This window comes from Dendropsophus ebraccatus, chromosome 2, assembly GCF_027789765.1.
Source record: "Dendropsophus ebraccatus isolate aDenEbr1 chromosome 2, aDenEbr1.pat, whole genome shotgun sequence".
Lineage (NCBI taxonomy): Eukaryota > Metazoa > Chordata > Amphibia > Anura > Hylidae > Dendropsophus > Dendropsophus ebraccatus.
Genome location: NC_091455.1, coordinates 187,708,298 through 187,731,981, shown reverse-complemented (window position 1 = coordinate 187,731,981; position 23,684 = coordinate 187,708,298). Strand labels below are relative to the sequence as shown.

The window sequence follows — 23,684 nt, the reverse complement described above, 5'->3', positions numbered from 1 at the left end:
AATAATCCAGATATATAAGGTGGATTATACATTAAACTTATGCTGTACATCAATGCACATGCAAAAGGCAAAAAGCAAAAAAAAATAAAAATAAAATCCAGCGGTCTAAATTGGCTTATTCCATATTATTATTATTATTATTATTATTATTAGAGACCAATATGTTTTCTTCACTCTATATCTTCTTATACCTATCTCATGGGTCACCCTGGTTATAGTGCCTGAAGTCCCTGGACAAAATCTAGACCTGAAACAACCACCCAACTACCACTGACTGTCCAGGATATGTGATAAGGACATGATGCTGGATAAAATCTATATACACTTTCATATAAAGTATTCACTGTGATAGTGAAAACACTGTAGCAATAGGTTATGTTCACACATAAGAAAACACAAAAATACAGATGCAATTTTAGGGTTAAAAAACAGATATAAGGCGGGTTCAAACACTGTCAGACACCGGACATTCTGTGACCCGGCATGTCACAGAATGGCCGGTGTCAGTGAAAGTTCAATTCTATTAAATTGGGATGCTGGCGCATTCGTGTGCGCCCACATGCCAATTTACTATTGAACACAATGGAGAGTACGGTCGGAGCCGCACTCTCCATTGTTTGACATGTCAGGCTTCTGCTGTTTTTACTGTTGCCGCTAGCGATCCCGGCCAGAGTGTATACTATGGGGGACATGTATCAAGAAGAAAAGGCGTACTTTTTTGCGGAAAGTGACGATTTGCGAATATTTTATTCTCTCGGCACCAGCTCTCAGCACCAGCGCGCACGGGATTTATGTAGAGGTAGTCCGCCTCTACATAAATCTCCGTAGTGCCGGAGCTGTGGGGACATTTTTAAGTCTGGCGCAGAAAACGTCGGACGTAATAAATGTCCCCCTATGTGTATACACTCCGGCCGGGATCCCATTAATTTTCAATGCAATGTATTTTTTGTTTTAATCACGGCCGTTGTTGCAAATTGTAACAACGGCCGTGATTAATACAATAAATGCGTGATGTGAACATGGCCTATTAATGCGCTCTATTGAAGTCAATGGGATGTTGTGTGGCAGTGCACACACACTCTATAAAATAACGGCTGTAATTGATTACCATCAATGGGAACATGCTCATTATTTACAGCCTTTTGCCAAAAAAACTGCTGTTTATTTTCCAACTATTCGCACATTAAAAATTCAGAATATATTTTGGTATTATTTTACTGTGTGTGAACATAGCCTTACAGTTAGAATTACCCATGGAGTGTTCAGATTCCATTTGGTCACAGCCCATTGACCATTGCTCCCACATCACTATAGAACCTGTGTCACCAACTTTTACTTTCTACTGTACAAACTAAACAGTTCCCCGGCTCTTACCCTCCAGGCAATCTGCTTTAAGTGTACGGATGGTCAGAAGCTCAGCTCAGAAATACAAAAACAAGGAATAGCCCAGCGCTGCAGGAGTAGAATCAAATCCTCTGTAGTCTTTATTTGCAGATACCCAGGAATACAAACAGTGGTTCACAATCGGCAGGAAGAAGACATGTTTCAGCATAGATGCTTTGCTCAAAACCACATGTCTTCTGTTTGCCGGTTTTGAACCGCTATTTGTATTCCTGGGTATCTACAAATAAAGAATACAGAGGATTTGATTCTACTCCTGCAGTGCTGGGCTATTCCTTGTCTTTACATACCTTCTACTGTATTGCCGTGCATGCAGATTCTTCACGAGAGGTAGAACTGTGTTCAGGGAAATAATACTTAGGGCCCTATTCCACCGGACGAGTATCGTTTGCATAATCGTTAACAATTAACGATCTCAAACGACCACTATTGCGAAAGACCTGAAAACGTTCACTCATTTCCATGGAACCATAATCGTTACTTATGATCGTAATTGCGATCCTTTTTCTTCGCTATTTATTCGCTATTGCGTTCGTATCTATTGCAAACGACCGAACGATGTCTTATTCAATGCGAACGATTTGGGAACGTTTTGCAAACGAGCAACGATAAGAATAGGTCCAGGTCTTATGCCCCTATTACACGAGTTGTTTGGAGGAGCAAACGAGCGCTATTAGCGCTCGTTTGCTCCTCGTTCCCCGCTCGCTGCCGCCGCTATTCTGCGCGGCGTCAGCGAGCGGGTGAGTGCGGGAGGGGGCGGCGGGGAGCTGCGGGGGGGCTGCCCGGGGGATCGCTGATCGTCCGGGCAGCCCATAGGATACAGCAGCGCCTGCTGCCGATGCTCCTATTCAACGGAGCGACGGCAGCATATCGCTGCTATATCAGTGGCTTGTTTTTCAACATGTTGAAAAACAAGCGACTGCAACGATCAGCCGACATGAACGATGTCGGCTGATCGTTGCACTCTATTCCACGGGACGAATATCGTTCGTAGCGGCCGATATCGGCCGAATACGAACGATATTGCTCCTCTAAACGACCCGTGGAATAGGGCCTTTAAAAAGCAATCAACGATTTCTCGTTCGGTCGTTAATCATGAACTACATTTCAACCGAACGATTATCGTTTAGATTCAAACGATTTAACGATAATCTGAACGATAATCGTCCGGTGGAATAGGGCCCTTACCCTCAGGATCATCACTATATGGGTGCAGAGATGAAATTGTCTTTAGGTCAAGATGACCTAAAGACAAGTATTAGAAATAGCTGATGGTATGTTTAGAAGAAGCCTCTCTGATGAGTGGCCTACAAGTCTCCATGTGTCTTTATGGTGCTCTCCTCAAGGAGGAACATTCCACCCTGTGATGATGAGAAAACAAAGGGGGATGTTAATGAAAGGTCTGGCCGGGGCGTACGCCAGGGAGAAGGCGCAGATTAGCCCCTTCTCTCTGGCATACGCCGATGGGTGGCCAGGGGGGATTGGGGGGGCACTGCAAGGCGGAGAGGAAGCGTGGCCTCCTCCCGCACCTCATTTTTCATGATCCAAATCTACACTTGCTGGAAGGTTTGGTACGCCAGGCATAGGTTCTGGCACCCAGTCGGCCGGATTCATTAAGAGGCGTGCGCCTCTTAGTGGATGCGGCAGGGGGGAAAGGGAGCGGGGCCTAATTTTACACTGGCGTACAAGTATGCCGGTCTTGATAAATCCCCCCTTCAGTTCTTAATACTCTGGCTGCTGCTACAGTAAGTGCCAAGGAGGTGGGCTCTTGAGAGCTTCCACAAGGCTTTCTCTCAGTTATGATTGACAGCTCTAGAGGACTCCTGATTTGTCACTGAAAGTAGGGGGAGTTTTTAGTATTTGATTATTGTGATGATTCCATCCATGCAAGTGCAGCTCTGGACACCCTTAAAAACATTTAGTTCACCAAGCTGCCAAATCAATTTATTAACTGGTGTATTCATTCCAGTGTGACACAGCGCTGTGTGGAAAGATGAATGTCCAGCTCCAGACTTAGTTCCCTTGCAATGCTTTATTGAAGTAAAAGCAGACACCTCATAGTCCAAAGACTATGAACTATGAGGTGTCTGCTTTTACTTTAATAAAACATTGCAAGGGAACTAAGTCTGGAGCTGGACATTCATCTTTCCATGTATCCTGAATGGCTGTTTGCCGAACAGCAGTCTTGTGCACCGTCTAAAGTTCCAAGGAGAATCGGTGAGCTGCAATAGTGTGTTTCTATGACACAGCGCTCTCTGCTGCCACCTCTGTTGGTGTCAGGAACTGTCCAGAGCAGTAGAGGTTTTCTTTAGTAGAGATGATCGAACATCAGGATTTTTCAAGTTCAATTTGAATGGGAAGCCGATGGTTCGAGTTCGAACGAACTTGAAAAATCCTGATGTTCGATCATCTCTATTCTTTAGCAGTTCTTCTCAATTCCTGTCCTCATGGCCCACCATGCTTTGAGGATATCCCATAATAAGAACACCTGTATAATTATATGATCTGTGAAATACTAAGGAAAAAATCAAAACATGATCTGTTGGTGGGCCATGAGGACTGGAATTGAGAAGCACTGTTTTATAGGGGTTTGCTTCTGCTCTGTACAGTTCCTGTCACAAACAGAGGTGGCAGCAGAGAGCCACTGGAAAGAATACATACTACACCTCATACATACTAGAAGGAATTATTTTTTTCTACATAGAAGTAATTAACCAATGTATATAACTTTCTGACAACAGTTGCTTTTAAATAATTTTTTTTCCTGAAGTACCCCTTTAAGTGATCCCTCATTGTCAAATGTTAAAAAAGTGAACATTCTTTGAAAGCCCAGTTTTTATGTATTCCCTGATTTTGCAGGCAGAAATACAATACATTAGATTTTCTTCCATTGTTCCTTGTTCATAATGAAGCTTTAGCTCTTTTGTGACTATATCATAATTGTGCGATATTTAAAGTTGAATTAAAGCCGAATATTTCTGAATATTAAGCGGCAAATGAATATACTAATTAGTAGAAGTGGCTTACCGCGGGCTTCTGAGTGCTGACATTTGTATGCAGAAGTTCTCTGTCGGAAACATTACATGCCGCATCAGACTCTCTTCATACTTCAGGATCTGTTTACCCGCTATAGTAAAAATGGTTCTCCGACCATCATCATTTGCATTAATGTACTTTGATCTGGAAATATAAGAAACCCACACATAACAACAACACATAACAATAGCGATAGCTTTGGTAAGGTTACCGTCACATCAAAAGATTGTACATTAACATGTCTACTATCTGGACTAGTCAAGGCCACTCTATGAAATAGGGCCCAAATACTGAAACTTTTTTTCTTAAAGGGAAACCTACGAACTTGATGATATGTACCTGAAGGGAAAGACAAGCAGATTCCAGCACTGGTCTTTTTATTGTTCTCCTTTGCGATATTTTTAGATATTTTTAGCCAAAGGATATATGTCAATTAGCCCATTTGGTGCACTGGGGGCATCCCCAATCCCCCAGTGCACCTGCCTGCCTGCCCGATTGCTCATTCATTGCCTTCTACTTATGCAAATTCATATATGCATAACTAGTGGTATCTCCTTTCTCAGGTCACACATAGTACCGGTGCCCATACAGTGCTACTGTGTTAGGCTATGTTCACACAACATATGAGACCGTCCATTCCGTGACCCGGAACTGCAGTACCGGCCTGATGATCTTTGCAGCCGCAGAGTTCTCATGCGGGCGCATCCGAGCGCGCCCACATCAGAACTCTCCACTGCACGCCATGAAGCCATCGGCCAGAGCCGCTCGCTCCACAGTGTGCACCGACAGGGTTTTCTGCGGCTGCTATTCAATGAATAGCGGCTGCAGAAAACTGACATGTCAGTTGTTTGCGGCCCCGCTAGGGATCCCATAGACAGCAAGGTAATGTAAATTTTTTAAATAATTACGGCCGTTGAACAATGGCCGTGGTTTTATGAAAATATATGTTGTGCAAACATAGCCTTACTCGAACCATCGGTATTTAACTCCCGCAGTCTTCCCGTTCCATGGGGAAGGTGGAGATAGCCTGAGTCCTGCCTGGAAAACAGGAATACAGCCTGGGCCATAGGCTGTATTCCTGTTTTCCAGACGGGACTCAGGCTGTCTCCACCTTCCCCACGGAACGGGCTGAAGACTGAGGAGTTAAATACCAATGGTTTGAGTTCGTACGAACCTGAACATCAGCGCTGTTCGATCATCTCTACTCTGCAGCAGGGTGACACACGCAAAGCCCCAGGGGCTACAAAGTGAGAGTCCATCTATACTTTTGTTTATTCATACACTTCACACATAACAGGATTACATGAGGCGCCATCCTCCTGGCCTTTTTGTCTCTCTCATATCTTCAGATTCACAGGTGAGCTACTTTTTTAGCGTTCCACCCTCAGATGCCAACTGCACCAAACTTTGAATTTCTTAACCATATAGCTTCCCAGTTTGACTTCCCCTCTTCTTGACCACAATAAGGCCATCTTTAGAGTTGCCATCGAGATTTGCCGCCAGTTCTAACCTTTTTCACTATTCCCCCCCCCCCTCTCTTCTCTTCTTTTTTTCTTATTATATGGTATTTAAATGCTCAAATAAATGTTGCCTCGATGTTGCTAAGTGAAATTTAATTTAGCCCACTATTTAGTCAAAGATATTTCTCTAATAATTGTTATTTTTCTACAAACATAATTAAAAAATAGAAAAGCTACTTTCTATTTAACATCATAAAAATATTGCAGGATAAGTTCCCTTTTGTCCCTTCCGGTTAGCTGCAGCTGTGAGCTCAAAGCAATCAGTGAATTGTGCAAACCCTTGCTTATTTGTAGGCTGCAGATAATCTTTCCCTATTAAGAGGTGTCTATTGTGGTTGAACTAATTAAGCTGTTTTTCTCCTCCTCTCCGTCTAAGAAACAATTCCCAAAATAGTCCACTCTTCCAACATCGAAGCAAAAACTGGATTGCAGCTAATGTTCCATATAGGTAATGAATTAATAGCAGTGACATGATTCACTTGTGTGGTCCGTACTTAGCACTGCTAGGTAAAGTGGCGTCCTAATGATTGTTCATAATGTAGCATATGGGCTCCAGTATGAGCTCACACTTCCTGTGCTCATGCTATGTTGTATCAATGTGGATCGGCTTCATAGGACACCTGTCACTGGGGCAAATCCTGTCTGTAGACGCACTGTGATATATTTCGGCTTCTAACAATTCTCTATATACTGTAGATGACGTCAAGTTTGGACAAAAAATTTTTTGAGATACTGTTTGGTTTTTGTTGCATAGGAGCTTTAGACCTTTACCTTTACCTGTAATTAGAAAAAAAACTTTTGTGGCGACTTTATGTTCAGTGCTCACATCGGGGATTGTGGACCCTACAGTGTGCATCCATCTATAATGAAAGCCATGTTAGACCAAGTTCCTTGGTCCTGTTGCACTCTGTTTTTGGTAAGTCATAGAGATGTCAGTAGTCTGGATTGGTCGGGGTTTGAGTGTTCAGACTGAAGCTGGATGGCTTAATAGATTTAAGACCCTATTACACAAAACAATTATCGGCCGATATCATTCGTTGTGTCCGATAATCATCTTATGTAATAGAAGACAACGATCAGCCAACATGAACAATGATCGTTATCTGTCATTGTCTTTCAACATATGTAAAGACAATGGATTTAGATAGCAACGGACTGCTGCCGTCGTTCCATGGGATAGGAGTGGCAGCAGCAGACCACTGCCCTCTGGCAGCTCCCTGCTCACTGCCAATAGTGCTGCAGGGTACGAGGAGCGAGCGAGCGCTGACAGCACTTATTTGCTCCTCTGCATCGTTCCGTGTAATAGGGGCTTTACATTTTTCAGCCATCCAGATTACATGATTCAGAGTCGGGAGAGAACACAGCGAGCGCAGACTTCTATTGGCCTGTTCTCCTGAGTGACCGATCCAAAACTTTTGACATCTCTCTGTGACATGTCAAATTTTTTTCTAAAGACAGGTATGCTTTAAAGGAGAACTCTGGCAAAAACATAAGTGCTGGCAAGGGGTGGGGTAAGAATGTATACTTGCTGGTCCCCGTGCCCCCGCAGCACTGAATCACCAGGCTCCCGGATTCCCCCGCTGAATATAATGTTCTCCCAGCTTCCTGGTATGTCATGACCTGGGGAATCAGGTATGGTAAGTTTACCGGCCAGTATAGACTAAAATGTATATGGCTGTGTCTCTAAAATGATAGTTAATTAAAAATGCCCATACACATTATACTACGAGTGTCCAACCAGCAACCCATGGGTGGCTTTTGACTCAATGTGGCTATGAATACTTAAAACATTAAAAGATCCCATGTTCTTTGTCATCACTCAGTCCCCCTTCCCCTGACCTGCTCCTTATTACCCCGCCAACACCACACTTGACCTTTCTCCACTCCGTATTTTTGTACAGTCCTATATTCCATTTGCAAAGTTCCCAGTAGCCACTTACCACCTCTTTCCAACACTGGTCTTTGGATACTTCTAAATCTCGCCATTTTTCAAAAATTAAATGTTATAAAAATCTGGAAATTGGGTTCTTTGGAACACTGGGGGCTTTATTTTATTAGGCTACATATTTGCTTTTATCCATTTTTATATCGTATAACCCTTACTTTTACCGTTATGTTTTCTTCTATGATACAGTGTAATTGAGAAATCAGTGTATTTTATTTTTGGTAGTAGAAGACCATGTTGTATTTAGCAGAATCTGCCAATGTATAAACGTTAACAAGTGTTTTACAGTATTCTTAATTCTTACAAATGAGAAATACGAAGGACTTTTCAGCTCCTTCCATTGTCATGCTTCGCCTTTAGAATATTTGTGTAGAAAGCTGATTAAATGACTAAGGTACCAACAGGGATAACTAGTTTATAATGGAAACTATAGGGCAGGAACATTTAAGACTTGTGGGCCCTGGCTATTAAGTGAAGTTATTTAGGTACGTGAGACTTGCTTAATGGACACGTAGCAGTGACATAATTGGAGGCTAATGGGCCCCAACACTATACCGTATTAGTCCTTTTATTTGTATTTTTCATGGAAGCAGAAAGGAAAGGTAGAAGGGAATATATAGTCTCACAGCATACAGTCTAAGGCTGGGTTCACACACAGTATATTTCAGGCAGTATTTGGTCCTCATGTCAGGTCCTCATAGCAACCAAAACCAGGAGTGGATTGAAAACACAGAAAGGATCTGTTCACACAATGTTGAAATTGAGTGGATGGCCGCCATATAACGGTAAATAACTGCCATTATTTCAATACAACGGCCGTTGTTTTAAAATAACAGCAAATATTTGCCATCAAATGACGGCTATCCACTTAATTACAACATTATGTGAACAGAGCCTTTCTGTGTTTTCAATTCCCTCCTGGTTTTGGTTTCTATGAGGACCTGACATGAGGACCAAATACTGCCTGAAATATACTGTGTGTGAACCCAGCCTAAAGCTTGGAAAATACAGTATCCAGCTCTGTTTATAGCGTATGTAGGGTAATAGGTAGTTTCTGCAGTAAAACATATTATCCCTAATATATCCATAAGCATAGGAGAATTGTGATTTTAATTTCAGTAAAAATCAGATTTTGTTTCACTTTTTTTGACAATTGTGTTAGCTCTTTTCTATCAGTAATAACAGTAGCACAAAAGATTGGCTCTACCCTCCATATTTGGTGGAGTGGCATTTACACCCATTCTATGAAATCTGCAGCCATATCTTTAGGGGTGCAATGACTTGATGGCCTCATGAAGCCATTTGTTTCCCTGGTTCATCGGCTGATCGGTGGCCCTATTACACTGGGCAATATTTGCCTGATTTAACAGGTAATCATCCTCTATAATACGGCCATAATAATCCGGCATCCTTCCCTTCCTTCCTCCCCAATCATCCTCTGGCTCAATTCCCTGTTCTTCTATCATTATTCTTTCTCCCCTCCCCTTTTTAGAAGTTCTGTCGGTCTTGAATTTTTTTTTTACTTCCCTATGATTTGTATAAAATAATATAATGCCGAGGTGGGAGACAAATAGCCATACTTACCTAGCCCCAGTCTCCCTCTGGTACCCTGCAGGTCCTGTTCTTTTCCTGCTTGGTGCAGGACCTGCCTGTTGAGCCAATCACTGGCCAAGAATGGACAACGCTGCAGCCAGTGATTGGCTGAGTTGGCAGGTCCTGCATTCTTCTAAGAACAAGAAGAAATCAGAAGATCGAGGGACCAGATGGAGCAGAATGGGAGCATTTTATTTTTTTTTTTACCAAAGGCTAAAATACCTCTTTAATATCACTCCATCTGAATCTCTGATGGTCCTCCTACTGCTTCACATTAAAGCCACATATCAGATTTTTTGGCTTCAGGCTCCATTAATCAATTTAGTCACGTGAAACAATATGATTGGAATAACCTCTGTATTGTGTTTCATACAGTTCCACATTTCTCCATCCCTTTGGACTCCATTATTAATCAGTGAGGGGGGGGGATCCTTATTCAGGCGGATCTATTATATGGGTCTTAATCACTAAATCACAGCTGATCATATTATCATGATGCCGATAAAAATAATAATAAAAAAATGCCAATAATAAATTAAGCATGTTTACCAGCATGTTTTTCAATGCAAGTATTAATTGCCAGTGAGCGGTCCAGTGAGCTCATCTGAAAAGGACAACCCACTGGACTCATAAGACCAAAATGAACAGAGATTTAGACCAATAAGGAACAAGTTATACAGATACTTATCCAGTTAAACTAGACATCATTTTTTTAAGCTTCTCCTGCTCTATATCAAGATGCCTACAGGGTTTAGGGCCAGTTCACACTAAGCAAAAATGGTGGACATGTCAATTCTTTAAACGGAGAGGGGAGGGAGTGGAAGCTCACATGCCCTCCCATACAGTCACTGCAGCACACTGAGCAAGGCAGGACTCCGCCGCAGAATTCTACCGTTTTTGCTCAGTGATCGGGCCCTTATTGTAGTATTATAGTGACAGGTTCCCTTTAAAAGAATAAGATCTATCAACAGAATTGCCCTATACAATCTTGTAATACAGTTATCAAAAGAAAGATTATATTAGTCCAAGTGAGGCCTAAACCACAATCTATTTAGAGGGAATTTCTAATCTCTCTATAGAAGCCATAGAGGTCCTGCAAGAGCTGAAATCATGCCCCCGAATGACAACTTCCTAATTTGCATATGGGTTTAAAATGTATTTTTCTGCACATTGGCACAAGGCTTAGAGGTCAGTTACGTGGTGGCGTCTTCTATAAAGTAGTGTAAGCATTTTTATTTGAGGGGAACTCCGAGTGGAGTTACAATGCTCAAACTATAGTATTAAAAAATTATAGTATTAAAAAATTTTTTTTTATCGATATAACAGAATTTTCCACTAAATATTAGAAAAAAAACAAAGCAATAAAATGTGCACATTCTATATAGCCTATGCCTTCCTAGCTCACTAGGGCACACGTCTAGGCACATCTGATTGATAGTGTGAATTGGCAGCATTTACAAGGGTTACTGGGGCACTGTGGGGGCATAAATGGTTGATACATGGCAAAGGGAGAAAGGAAGATGAGCCAAAACCCTTCACCCTCCCCCTCACATTGGACTCTGGTGGTTTATTAACAGGCTGTTAGCTGTGAGCTATGAAATAATCTGTGTGTGTCCTCAAGTGTCAGACTCATTACAACTCCACTGTATAGTTTAGCCTGGTGCAGGAGTAAGCTGGCAGTAGTTTGGCTTGGGGCGAGTAACAGGCAGACCGAATCAAGCTATATCTGAATGCATCCTTCACGTTATCCATGTCATGGTGAGACATATTACTGCACATTTATACAGGACAGGTGGGAAATGATGGTGATTACTGAAGCAAAAACGAAGCTATCAATCTATACTTTGCTCTTTCACGTCTGTGCTTTTAAATGAATGACTACAATCGATGATGTCATAGAGCGTACGGCGAGAGGCGACCAATGTGCTCTACAGAAAGCAGTCAGCCATGTGCGTCCCTGCGACTCTTGTCCTCATGACACACGTCAGCACGTTGTGCACTTGTTGCAGTATGGAGCGAGCCATTGTGACTTGGCTACCCTCAGCACTGTTGCCATAGTTTACAGTCAGAATAGAATTTTGTATTTGGTTTTCTCTGGTACTGATAGGAATCGGATACCCAAACATTATAAATGTTTGTAGGTAAAAGGGTTGGGATTTTTTTTTCTTTTAAATCAACCGGTATCAGAAAGTTTTAAAGATTTGAGTCTTTCAGGACTTATTAGTTGCTATATGACCCACAGGAAGTGGTGTTTTCTTTCCAGTCTGATACACTGCTCTCTGCTGCCACCTCTGTCCATGATAGGAACTGTCCAGAGCACCAGAGCAGTAGCAAATCCCCATAGAAAACCTCTCCTGCTCTGGACAGTTCCTGAAATGCACAGAGGTGGCAGCAGAGAGCACTGTATCAGACTAGAAAGAATACACTACTTCCTGCAGGGCATAAAGCAGCTTATAAGTACTCCAACAAATGAAAGAGTTCAGGTTCCAGCTGAGTGGTTGCAAATGGATTTATTGAAGACATCCGTCCCTGTACACACATTGCAGCATGCCCCCAACAAGACGCCTACACGTTTCAGCTTCTAGCTGAAGCCTTAATCATGATTAAGGCTGCAGCTAGCAGCTGAAACGCGTCCAAGTCTTGTTGGGGGCATGCTGCAATGTGTGTACAGGGACGGAGGTCTTCAATAAATCCATTTGCAACCACTCCGCTAGAAGCTGGACTCATTCGTTTGTTGGATTACAAATGGCACCTGTTGAAGGGAGAGCCCGTGCTAGGAGGCGCAGTGGAGAGGGTAAGCTGGCTCTTTTTTTTTTCACTATTTCAAGCTGATAAGTACTGTAAGAGTTAAGGTTTTTAAATAGACGTCAATTACAAATCTATATAACTTTCTAATACCGGTTGATTTGAAAGTAAAAAATAGTGGTCATGCCCCTTTAAGCCTTCTTTTCCCTCGTGCTAACTTCCTGTATTAGGTTGCAAGGCAGGAAGGGATGGGTGTACATCATCAATGTTGCCTTGACATTTTGCAGCAATTGGACAAGCATGCAGTTGCGATTTCACCAGCATGTGATGGTCGAGACGTACACCTACTTCTGAGATGTGGAAATACAGGAAGTTAGTGCCAGGGAGCAGAAGGGCTGTCTTCTGCTTCCCCCACAATCCCTTTAAGATAGTCACATTAGATTGTGAGCACCATAAGTTACAGGGATGTGAATATGTAGGAAATATGATAGCGCTATATACAGTACACAGCGCGGCAGCTCTGGAGATAGCATTGTTGTCTTGCAGCTCTGGGTTCAAATCCAACCAAGGGCAACATCTGCATAGAGTTTGTACATTCACCCTCTGTTTGTGTCGATTCCTCTCCATACTCTGATCTCCTCCCACATGTCAGACATACTGGAATTAGAAATTGTGAGCAACATTGGGGGTTAGGGACTGATGTCAGTGTTTTTATACAGAGCTGTACAATATGTTAGCACTATGGAGGACCCCTTTGTCCTTAGCTATGCTGGACAAAGGGGTGTGGCTTAGCAGAATTGAGGTGGGTCTTCAGAAAAGGGGCTTGGTTTATAGTAACTTGAAAGTGAGACGTTTTCTATCAAGCAGCCAGGGCCACTTATAAAGACCTGTCGGACTCCTAGACCATGTAGTCTATAATAGAGAACTAAACAGTTTATATCCCCCCCCCTCCATTTCTAAAAGAAATAGGTATCTGAAACACTACATGTTCCCATTGCTATAAACATTCCCCGTCGCCAAGATGTAACATTATACCCAACAGCTTGAACGGTTCTGAGAAATTAAACTAAAATAGATAAAATATATCTAAAGTAGAAATATAAATGTAATAATATAAAGTGCAGAGTTAATCGTCTTGGATTTTAAATTGGACGGGTCCTCGAAAATCTTGGCAGAGTAAGATGCTACCTGAGTCATTTTGTAATGAGGATGTTAGCGATGGTGCATATTCTCATGCAAAGAATGGCATGGCCTTGCAGAGAACTTAACATCAGCCTTAAAGGTTTCTTAAGGATGGTGGAGGAGGGGGCTATTTTCCCTCCAGTTGTCTATTACATTCAATTTCTAAACTGCCATCTTGCACACTGGTTCAAAATGTTAAATAAAAAGAATGAAAGGAGGGAGAGAGAGAGAGAAAAAAAAGAATAGCCACGCACGGCTTTACAAATGAGTGACAAAGCACAAGCCCATTCACATCTCCACTCTAGCTAGGGTCTATTAACAGCAAGGGCCTCCACAGCCAATTGCTGTCAGCAACATGTGGAGGTATTGCTATAGCAACGAGTGGATAGGCCATGTGCTGGAGACGGGGGGCTCGGATATAAGGACCGGTCTCAGCCTTGCCTGCACTTTTCTGTCACCAGCCATGACAATGAGAAGAGGTTACAGATTTAATAGTAACCGACTCCTATCACCTGGGCCAGGTCTGGCGCCTATCGTAGAGAAAGAGAGAGAGAGGAACTCTCCATGGTGCTGGAGGCACCTGCTGTCTCGACTCGGCGGCTCTTAACGGCTATCTTCAGAATCTCCCATTAAGGGATCATCACTTTGAGACCCACTGGACAACAGCTGCTGTACGCCAGCTCTTACCGGATCTGCCTTGTGAGTTTCTTTTGTCTAACTCCTTCTTACTCCCCCTCTGTCCCTTTTCTTTCTGTTGCCTACTCTCTTTTGCTCAAGTGGAGGGTGTCAGGCTCTCCAGAAGTTTCATGCAGAAGAAGGATTTAGTCCACTTCCCCCCTTCTTCTTCTTCTTCTTTTTTTTTCTTTTCCATTTGTTTTGCAAACATCTCCAGCTTTTCAGCCTGAAGGAGACTTACTCATACTTTTAGTATCACTTCAATGGGATCAGGTAAATAACGTAAGTCTTATGGCCGCATCAAATCTAGTTACTAGGAAAATATTTTTTTTTAAATTTGTTTTCCCTGTAAAATTGTTATTGTTATTTTTATGATTTTGGTTTGCAATTGTTTTTTGTTTTAGAGGTTCTAGTAGACTGTAGGGTTAATCCAGCTTTGTAGGATGGAGAGGGTGGATTGGATGGGGGATGGGACGCTTAGGGTCAGTATTGTCGGTAATAAACTTTTTAAGCCTCTGCGTTAAAGATGGTTAATTAAAATATGCATTAATATTGTATAAATTCATGTTTGTGCTCAGATTACAGTGTCTTTTAATTCGCCCTTAAGGATCATTGGGGCAGCCCTTGTCATCCATAGAGATTAATAGCTGTTACATCTAGAGGTCTAGGTATTCCTAGAAATACAATTTGAATTTAATGGTCATATTTTATATTCATATTATTTTTATTATATATATATATATATCTATATCAGGCCTCAGATTATAGAACATATTATGTTATATTCATATAATTATATTTTACTTATTATGATCGTATTGATATCTAGTTGCGATGATGCTATATTTTAAAGCCTAGTTTGAAAACATGTTTGATAACATTATATTAGATTGCGCCAACAAGAAAACAAACAAAAATAAGAAATCTGTAGAATCATTTTATCAAATACCAATTTACTGTTAATCATCACTTTTTATCAGAAACTAGCAGATTGTATAATTTTATATTACATAGTATTTTTACATATATTTTATATGCTTCTATTTTTATAGGAGATTTTTGCTAATATCATAGATGTGATTATACTTGTATGAAACTATTACTCCAAACGTGTGTCCTACAGACAGTAAGCCATGATAGAATCTGCCACCAATGTGAATAGATGTCAGGAGAAAGCATTCTTATTACAGCTTGGTTTTGGAGTATTGGAATTATATACTAGGTATCATTTATCTAGGATTGTGTGAAGGCTTCAGACGGGAGAAATGATCCACATCCTATTCTGTAAAGATAATAAGTAGTTCTGATTTTGCTAAAAAAATTATCACTTAATATTGTAAAATAGGAGGATTTATTAAAAAAAAAAAGTTCATAAAGAAGCTTTTAGGCAAGAACTTGATTGAATTGATTCAGAACTGATGTTCTAATAGGTTGTATGACCTAAGGTGTGATAGGACTGCTGGACAGGATATATATCATAAAACTAGTACGTCATTCTATGTAGTACATTGCCCGTCATTCTAATACTATAAACTGTATATGTCAAGTGTGTTTGACGAAGATTTATACCATTCAGTGTTATTATTTAGAATCCAGTATAGCAGAGACATAAAGTCATCAGCCATATATCCATACAAAGAGTTGTGCATCCTTCAAACAGCACAAGTACCCCCCCCCCCCCCCCCCCCCCCATCCTTAATATCCCGAGTTTAGAGGGGGGGTTGTGAATACTGGATTTGCAAGTACAATTTGTTCTGCACAGAGGAACAATGCCTCCCTCAGCACAAAGGATCTTCACACCCAGGGTACACAGCCTCACCCTGCCTCCTGCTCCTTCTGCTAATAGGGATGCAGAATACTAAGCCCCAGAGCAGGGCTCTGACACCTCACCTGCTATCTGCCATATGGGGAATGCTGGGGGAGATTTATTAGACATGATGTCATTAATACATGGGGCAAGCCTTGTAATGAACCACACACTCCGCATAGAAGTATGCACAGGGCAGGTGGAGGGGGAGGGGTGTTGGGGGGGCTTAACAAGAAATAGTCAAAAACTCTCAACTGTCATTTTTATTTGAATTTAAATTACCGGTTTTCCCCGGTATAAAATGTTTTAAATTCTATTCTCGTTTTTTCACCTGTGGCTTTTGATCTGTCTAGTACACCGCTCACGTATTACACTACATTGTTAGCATCCTGGATCTGAGCTACTACAAGGTATGAATAAGCATTAAAAACTCATTTATTACAATAGAAATCCAGGTCTTTAGGCCAATAAGGATTGTCTGGTATACATAACTTTTTGGGTTATTCTAGATTTTTTTCCAAATCTTATTGTATATGGGCTTGAGGGATAATTTAGGAGGGAAATACCATGTGGCTCTATCAATCATTTCAGCCATTCTGAAACCATGACCAAGGCAATTTTCAGGCCTTCTGGTCCACCATGAAGGCAAAATTGGGTATTTACTGCTGAATGTAGATTGGATATACTCCACTTATCAATATAATACATTGAATATTACTATAGATGGAGGAAGCTGCAGATTGCTGAGCTGTAGAAGGAGCTGACCCAGCACTGAGGAGAAGTGTTCTACTTTAAGAAAACATCTGACTGTAAATGTCATGTTCATTAATATTTAATCAGCCGCTCACAATCTGAGCGGATTCCTGACAGGACGCCTCTAATTAACCCAGGCTTCTCTACAGCACCGCACTCACCGCAACATCCACACCGAGAACTGGGAGAGCGCAGGCAAGTCACCCAGCTGACAGCAGGGAGGCAGAGCAAAATGATGGCTGCTTCAAAGTTATCACAACATTTAACTGCACAGGCAACACAAATGAGATGGTGAATGGCGGTGAATGGCAGTGTGTCTGAAGGCAGGAAGGTGGATGGATACATAGACAAATGAGAAAGATATAGATAGATATGAGAGATAGATAGACAGATAGAAGATAGATAGATAGATAGATAGATAGATAGATAGATAGATAGATAGATAGAAAATATATTTATATGAGAAACAGATAGAAAAAATTGCAAGCTAATTGAATTACTATATTTAAAAAATGCATTAAAAAAAAGAGAGAAATTGAAAGACTTAGAAGATAGATAATAGACAGATACTGTAGATGATAGATAGATAGATAGATAGATAGGAGATAGATAGATAGATAGATAGATAGATAGATAGGAGATAGATAGATAGATAGATAGATAGATAGATAGATAGATAGATACTGTAGATAGAAAGATAGATAGATAGATAGATAGATAGATAGATAGATAGATAGATAGATAGATAGATAGATACTGTAGATAGGTCCAAGGAGAGCAGCACAGCAGGGGGTGCAGGCAAGTGCAAGAAGCCTGGCCATAGGTCCAATAATCAAATAGTAGAATATAACTGCAGCACTCCAAGGTGTTGCAGTTGTATTTTACTAGATAGATAGATAGATAGATAGATAGATAGATAGATAGATAGAAGATAGATAGGTAGATAGATAGGAGATAGATAGATAGATAGATAGATAGGAGATAGATAGATAGATAGATAGATAGATAGATAGATAGATAGGAGATAGATAGATAGATAGATAGATAGGAGATAGATAGATAGATAGGAGATAGATAGGAGATAGATAGATAGATAGAGATAGATAGATAGATAGATAGATAGGAGATAGATAGATAGATAGATAGATAGATAGATAGATAGATAGATAGATGATAGATAGGAGATAGATAGGAGATAGATAGATAGATAGATAGATAGATAGATAGATAGATAGATAGATAGGAGATAGATAGATAGATAGATAGATAGAAGATAAGGAGATAAAATAGTACAATGCGATTCTGTATATCTATAGCCCATGCTGTACTACATTTCAGTGGGAACATATATTGTACACAGCATGTTTATACCTGCATTATATTTCATTTAGTGCCTATAAATAATGACAACTCATACCAGTATAATTATTTGAATGATTTTTTTTTTTATTTGTTTTATTTTGCTGGATTTTATCAGGTTGTGAATTACACGTACAGGTCACCACATAATAAAATAAAAATAAAAGAAAAATGTAGATTTAATAGCTCTGACCATTAGGCAGGCTGCGACTCTTTCAGCTACTGCTGCACCATAAGTCCCAGTATGATCCCGATCAGCGCAGGCTTGGCACAGCATGCTGGTACTAGTTGTTCCAATGACAGATGAGCAGCTGCAATTATACAAAATCTGCGATGATGGGGGAACAGCGTGAGTTTTTTCGGTTTAAACAAGCATACTGTTGCATTATCATACATTACATAGGACTTGTCTTTTTAGTAGTTATATTTTATGTTACCAGATAGAGAAGTCGTAAAAGGATATTATGTTAAACAGCAGGCGGTCCTTAAAAAACCTATTAAGAGTGGGATGGTGTCAGAGAAATAGAGTCAGCCATATAGAGAAAAGCCTTCTCATGGATGGAAGACTGAGCAGATTAACTAGGACTGTGAAGGCCAAGAAAATGTGACGTCACCGATTAACGCTATATAGTATATAGAGATGTCTGTCTGCTATTGTATCTTGAATATATGTAAATGTCAAGGGTATCTTTAATTTTATTATTTTATATTATTATTATTATTATTATTATTACTATTAATAATAATAGGCAAAAAGCTCCTGCAAAATGAGTGATTTCCAGCAAGGGAAGAGTTAACAGTGGATATAGGGTGTTCAGTGCGTGTGATCACTGGCCTGTATAGGACAGGACCTGTGACTATTAAAAGAAAAAAAAAAATCCCTAAAAAAAAAACTTGTCCATTTAAATGCAGATTGTGACCTTTCACCTTGTCGTTTTGTTCCCTCCCAGCAGAACTCAGGAGACGGATAATAAGTGAACTCTGACTTCTGTTTGTTGGGGCAAAGGTTCTGTGGAGTTAAACTCTATAGGGGCTTAATTCCTTACACGTCAGTGGGTGTGCATATATGTTCCTTGTGGACTGAAAGGGAAAGAGCTTTTGGTGTGTTTTCCCTCGATACTAAGAGACTGAAGAGGCTTTTTTTGTTTACTTGGACATACTAGGTATTTATAAAAGCCATGGACGTTGTCATGTTTTGGGGTGAAATTGCTGGGGTACTGTGATAAAATGCCAGATTTACCAGATTTAGATCTATTAGGCCAAACATAAATTAGGTGCACATATATATATATATATATATATATATATATATATACACTCTTGAGTGTTCTTCCTATGACCTTTCAGGTTCTGAAAGAGGTGATACTGTGGTAACTAGTCCTGTACCAGGCATGGTGTGAGCCACAATGGGAGTGTGCGCTGAGATAGTGGACGATGATTGATGGGAGTTTTATTCACTGACCATAAAACATTTAGCAGCTTACTCATTTCCAGTTGCCTAAGAGGCATATTATTATTATTATTATTATTATGATAACTGTCATTACTATTATTACTCGCTGTCAAGTCCACTGCATTTCGTCTCTAGGAGAGGCATGGCGTTACTCAAAAACATCCCGACTTCATTTTTGGATTTGCGACAATGACATTTGTGATCGGATCTTGTTGATGTCTATCTGTCCCTTACTTCTCGCACAAGTGTCCAAATTGTCCAAATTGGTTCCATGTAAGCCCAATTTCTGTTAGGAGAAATTTGTGATCCCTCATATATATTTTTTATAACTTAAGAAAAAGGAATCGGGGCCAGTCTAAGCTCCATGATTCGGGCCATGGCTTGAAAGTTGGAATGTAGGATAAGAGTCCAAAAGGTCAATTTTTCTAACGCAATTCCCAAAAAATTTTTGCACTAATTCCAAAGATTTTTGCACTTTTTCTTTATTGCAATGTTGATTATAATGAAAAAAAAACTGATCAAGAAGGCCTCGAAACTAGTGAAGCCGCTGGAATTCTTACATTTACGGCACTGAATGGGTTATCCGTATGCAGGTTTGCTCTTTTTTTTATTTTTAAGATTTTCCATTTATTCTCCTTTATTCCCAATATAACCCGAATGCACCCACACCCCCTGATTGAGAGCATGAATAGATCCCTGGGCAGATGTGTAACACTTCAATGACTCTGCTTGGCAGGGAGAAGAGATGGTGGACAGGGCTGTGTAGGTGTGCGCTGTTTTTTTTTTTACCAGAAATAAAATATAATTCAGGGAAGTCAGGATTTATTGAGTAAATCCAAGGAAACATATATGATATGTATGAATGAGTTATATGGTTGGTGTCTACGTGTGTCTTTATGCAAGCTACACAATGTAAGCAGTGACTAGATCTGTTACCGTGGGCAGGCACTACTAAAGGCAATGAAAGAAATGGAAGGTTTCATTGCAAGGTTTCATTGCATATGGTTGTATTTGTCCTATAAGCTTGGGTCAATCTACGGTCCTTACGTTGAGTATGGGTGAGCCTATCGCTGTGCTGGTGGCTCAGATCTTTTACGGCTGTTATGCATCGTAATACTTGTGGTCTTGGTTATGCTACAGTGAACAGGTCAGAGTTGCCAGTATAAATCGATGTAATGTAGCCAATAATTATCTTGTAGACAATAAAATCTGATATAAATCTTTGCGAATATGGGATTCGCTATCGAGTGGCATTTGCAATGTTCTAAAAGATGTGCCTGGAGCCTGGAAAAGTTATCTGTTTGGTGATGTCTTCATGTGTGGGGGCTCACAGTGACGTTTTCTTGGGGGGAAAAAAAACTATACAGTATATTAATTCTTCTATTAACCCTTTAAATATTTGAAGACTTTTGAAGCTGAAATAACGAGCATAGAGTTATAGGTAGACAATAGTGAGGAAGGGGTGGATCTGTGTTCTTGAGCAAAAGAGATGCCCGTCTCCTTAGTGACTTGTTAAAATTTCGTATCGTGAGGAGGGCTGGCTGCGTTTTAGGGGGTACACACCCATGGCTGTAGCTTTGCGTCGGGGGGTAGAGGGGAGGATCGAAGCACAGGGTGGGGCCATCGAAGACTTGTTCGGTGCCTCTGACAATGAGCTGTATTCTCAGCCACACATGCATCTCAGATCCATTCTGCTCAGCTTAGAGGGGTTTTCAATCTCTCCCCTCCCCTCCTCCTTGCTTCTCTTTTTCTATCCACCTCCTGGGGCTGCCAAACCTAACAATCCTCCTCCTCTGAAACCAGGCGAGAAGAGCTTGGGAGTCTTATTGAATGTCCATTTCCATTAACTCAGCCTATGCAATAGCTAATCCACTGCACCGAAGGCAAGAGGCTAATTAATGACAAGCTTTTACAGTCAAGACTGGCGATAATTGCTTCGGTGTCCTTTATGGTGCCAAGATAAAAATGGACCGGGCCTAACATAAGAGGCACTGTGTACACTGCAAGACAGGAGGACATTAAGAGCTGGCCAGCTGAATACGGAGCAGAAAATTACTAATAGACAAGAGATAATGAATAGGCCAGGCAGGCATTCATGGGGAAAAATCCATTTTGTTAGCACGCGAAATGAGGTGCTGGAAAGAGTTTGCTAATTGTCCTCATCTTGTAGCGGGCAGCACTGCTCCCCAATTCATTTCTCTGCTAATTGTGAGCAGGGAAGGGTGCCCACAGCGCCCTGCAGCAATCTGCCTGCCCAGGCTTTTCACATTTTTTTTCCTGTTGGGTTTTTAATTGTTGCTAATACACCTTTATAATGAAGCTAATGAGGGGGAATTATTGGACAACTTTACGCATGGATGCGAGGAGAGTGCAGTCCGGGGATTACGCGATGATGTGTGCTCTACTCTAACCCTTGGATTGGTGTTACCTCTCAGTGCCTACTCCCATCAGGTACAAGTTTACTTCACGCTTTCCTCCCTCGTCTAGCAATCTGTGATAAGTTAGAAGCTTAGCTGGTGTGTAGTGACTCTCAGTTGAGATCTGTAAACAGTACTTTTGGGTGACCCTCTTATTAGTATTAGTGTTTATTGTTGGAGGAAGATTGTTCTGTTTTTGCTGTTTATCGAGTTTGGATTCTTTGTGACTTTTTTTTTTGTGTGTGTTCCACAGAAAGGTAAACTGAAGCTTTTGCCTCATCGTTTGGAAGAAGAAGACTCAACTAAGTTTATTATCCTCACTCTGATCTCTATTGCCTGTATTATCGGGGTTCTTTCTGGGTCTGGGGTCATCTATTGCCTGCGTCATCAGTCCCACCACAAACTCAAGGAGAAGCTCTCTGCGTTGGGCACTGACAGCAATACAGATGCCACCAGCACTTACCAGGTAACATTACACTTGCATTTTATATTTCTATTATATACAATTTTATTGGATGTTGGAGACAATTTGCATACTATAGAAATTGATTAGGATAATAGTAATTGCTTAGTATTATATATTATAATGTATATAACTTTTAAAGGAATATTTAGCTAATCAGGCGATTTGATGTTTATGTTGTATATATTGCATGCAGGAAGACAAGGGTTAATGAGAAAGAATTGCTTGAAGAAAGCTAAAATTAATATATTATTGTGTGTTATTATGAGCTGTGCATGATGTATGTGATGTGTTGAGTTATAAAAATGTATTGTTTATTTGGGGGGGGGGGTTAATACTATAATAGCCTAAAGGTAATTTTTTTTTTACTATATGTATTGATAAAAATTATTCAGTTCAGTATTATAGTATTTTTTATTCAAACTATTTTTAAAAAATTTTACTTTAAAAAAAATATATTTTTAATTTATTTTTTAGCTCATTATTGTGTATTATGTCAAAACGTGTATAATAGATGACATTTGTAGAATTTTAGAATTTAGGGGATCATGATGACCACAGCACATAGTCACTTAGCCTACATTGTGTTCTGGTTAGCCTAGAGGTACAGTCCATCCAGAATGAAATATTTATCACAAGATATTGATGAGTTTTCATGTCTGAGCTTTAAAATCTTGACTTTTTTAAACTAGCCATTACATTTTCAAATAATAATAATAACAATAATAATAATAATAATAATAATAATAATAATAATAATAATAATAATAATAATAATAAAACTGAAAAGTTCCCTTTGGCAGCTCCAATGAATAATATACATAATTAAACTCTAAGCAAGAAAAAATGTTGAGTTCTTGCATGTGACCTTTTAGATCTACCTCTTGGGGGCATATTGGTTAAATCGATATTGATTTTATAATGAGTAATGGTGTGCTTAATAATCTGGAAAGTACATACTACATAAATTGGACTGAATTTATGGGACTGGGAAGAAGAAGGGTTATGTAAACTTTGGAAAATAGTATTATTCTAAGATTTTATTTTATTTTTAATATAAAAATTTATCTCAAAGAGAGTTTTGCCCACTAATAGTCAAAAATAATCACCAAATGAGAAGGACTAAAATAAATAAATAAATAAAGGAATTAAGAATTATTTTATTTCTGATGAGTTTATCCTAAAAGCTTTTTGGCCTTTTTTCCCGTAAATGGGTTAATTTATCACCATTTACGTTCATAGAGTTAGGTTCCCTAGTAAACAAACCCAGGAAGCATGTTGCGTTTTAATTACCATTTTTATTAGGAGACGTAATTAGTTTTATTCCGTCAGCTT

General features: G+C 40.1%; 1 protein-coding gene across 3 annotated transcripts in view; it reads left to right on the top strand.

The window, feature by feature from the left end:
- The window catches only part of PTPRN2 (protein tyrosine phosphatase receptor type N2), a 742,556-nt gene that overhangs the window by 597,458 nt on the left and 121,414 nt on the right, over positions 1-23,684 (top strand). For all 3 annotated transcript variants that reach the window (XM_069958896.1, XM_069958895.1, XM_069958898.1), the window contains exon 13: positions 22,140-22,352. In XM_069958896.1, coding sequence (XP_069814997.1) covers positions 22,140-22,352 — 213 coding nt within the window. The remainder of the gene's footprint in view (positions 1-22,139; positions 22,353-23,684) is intronic.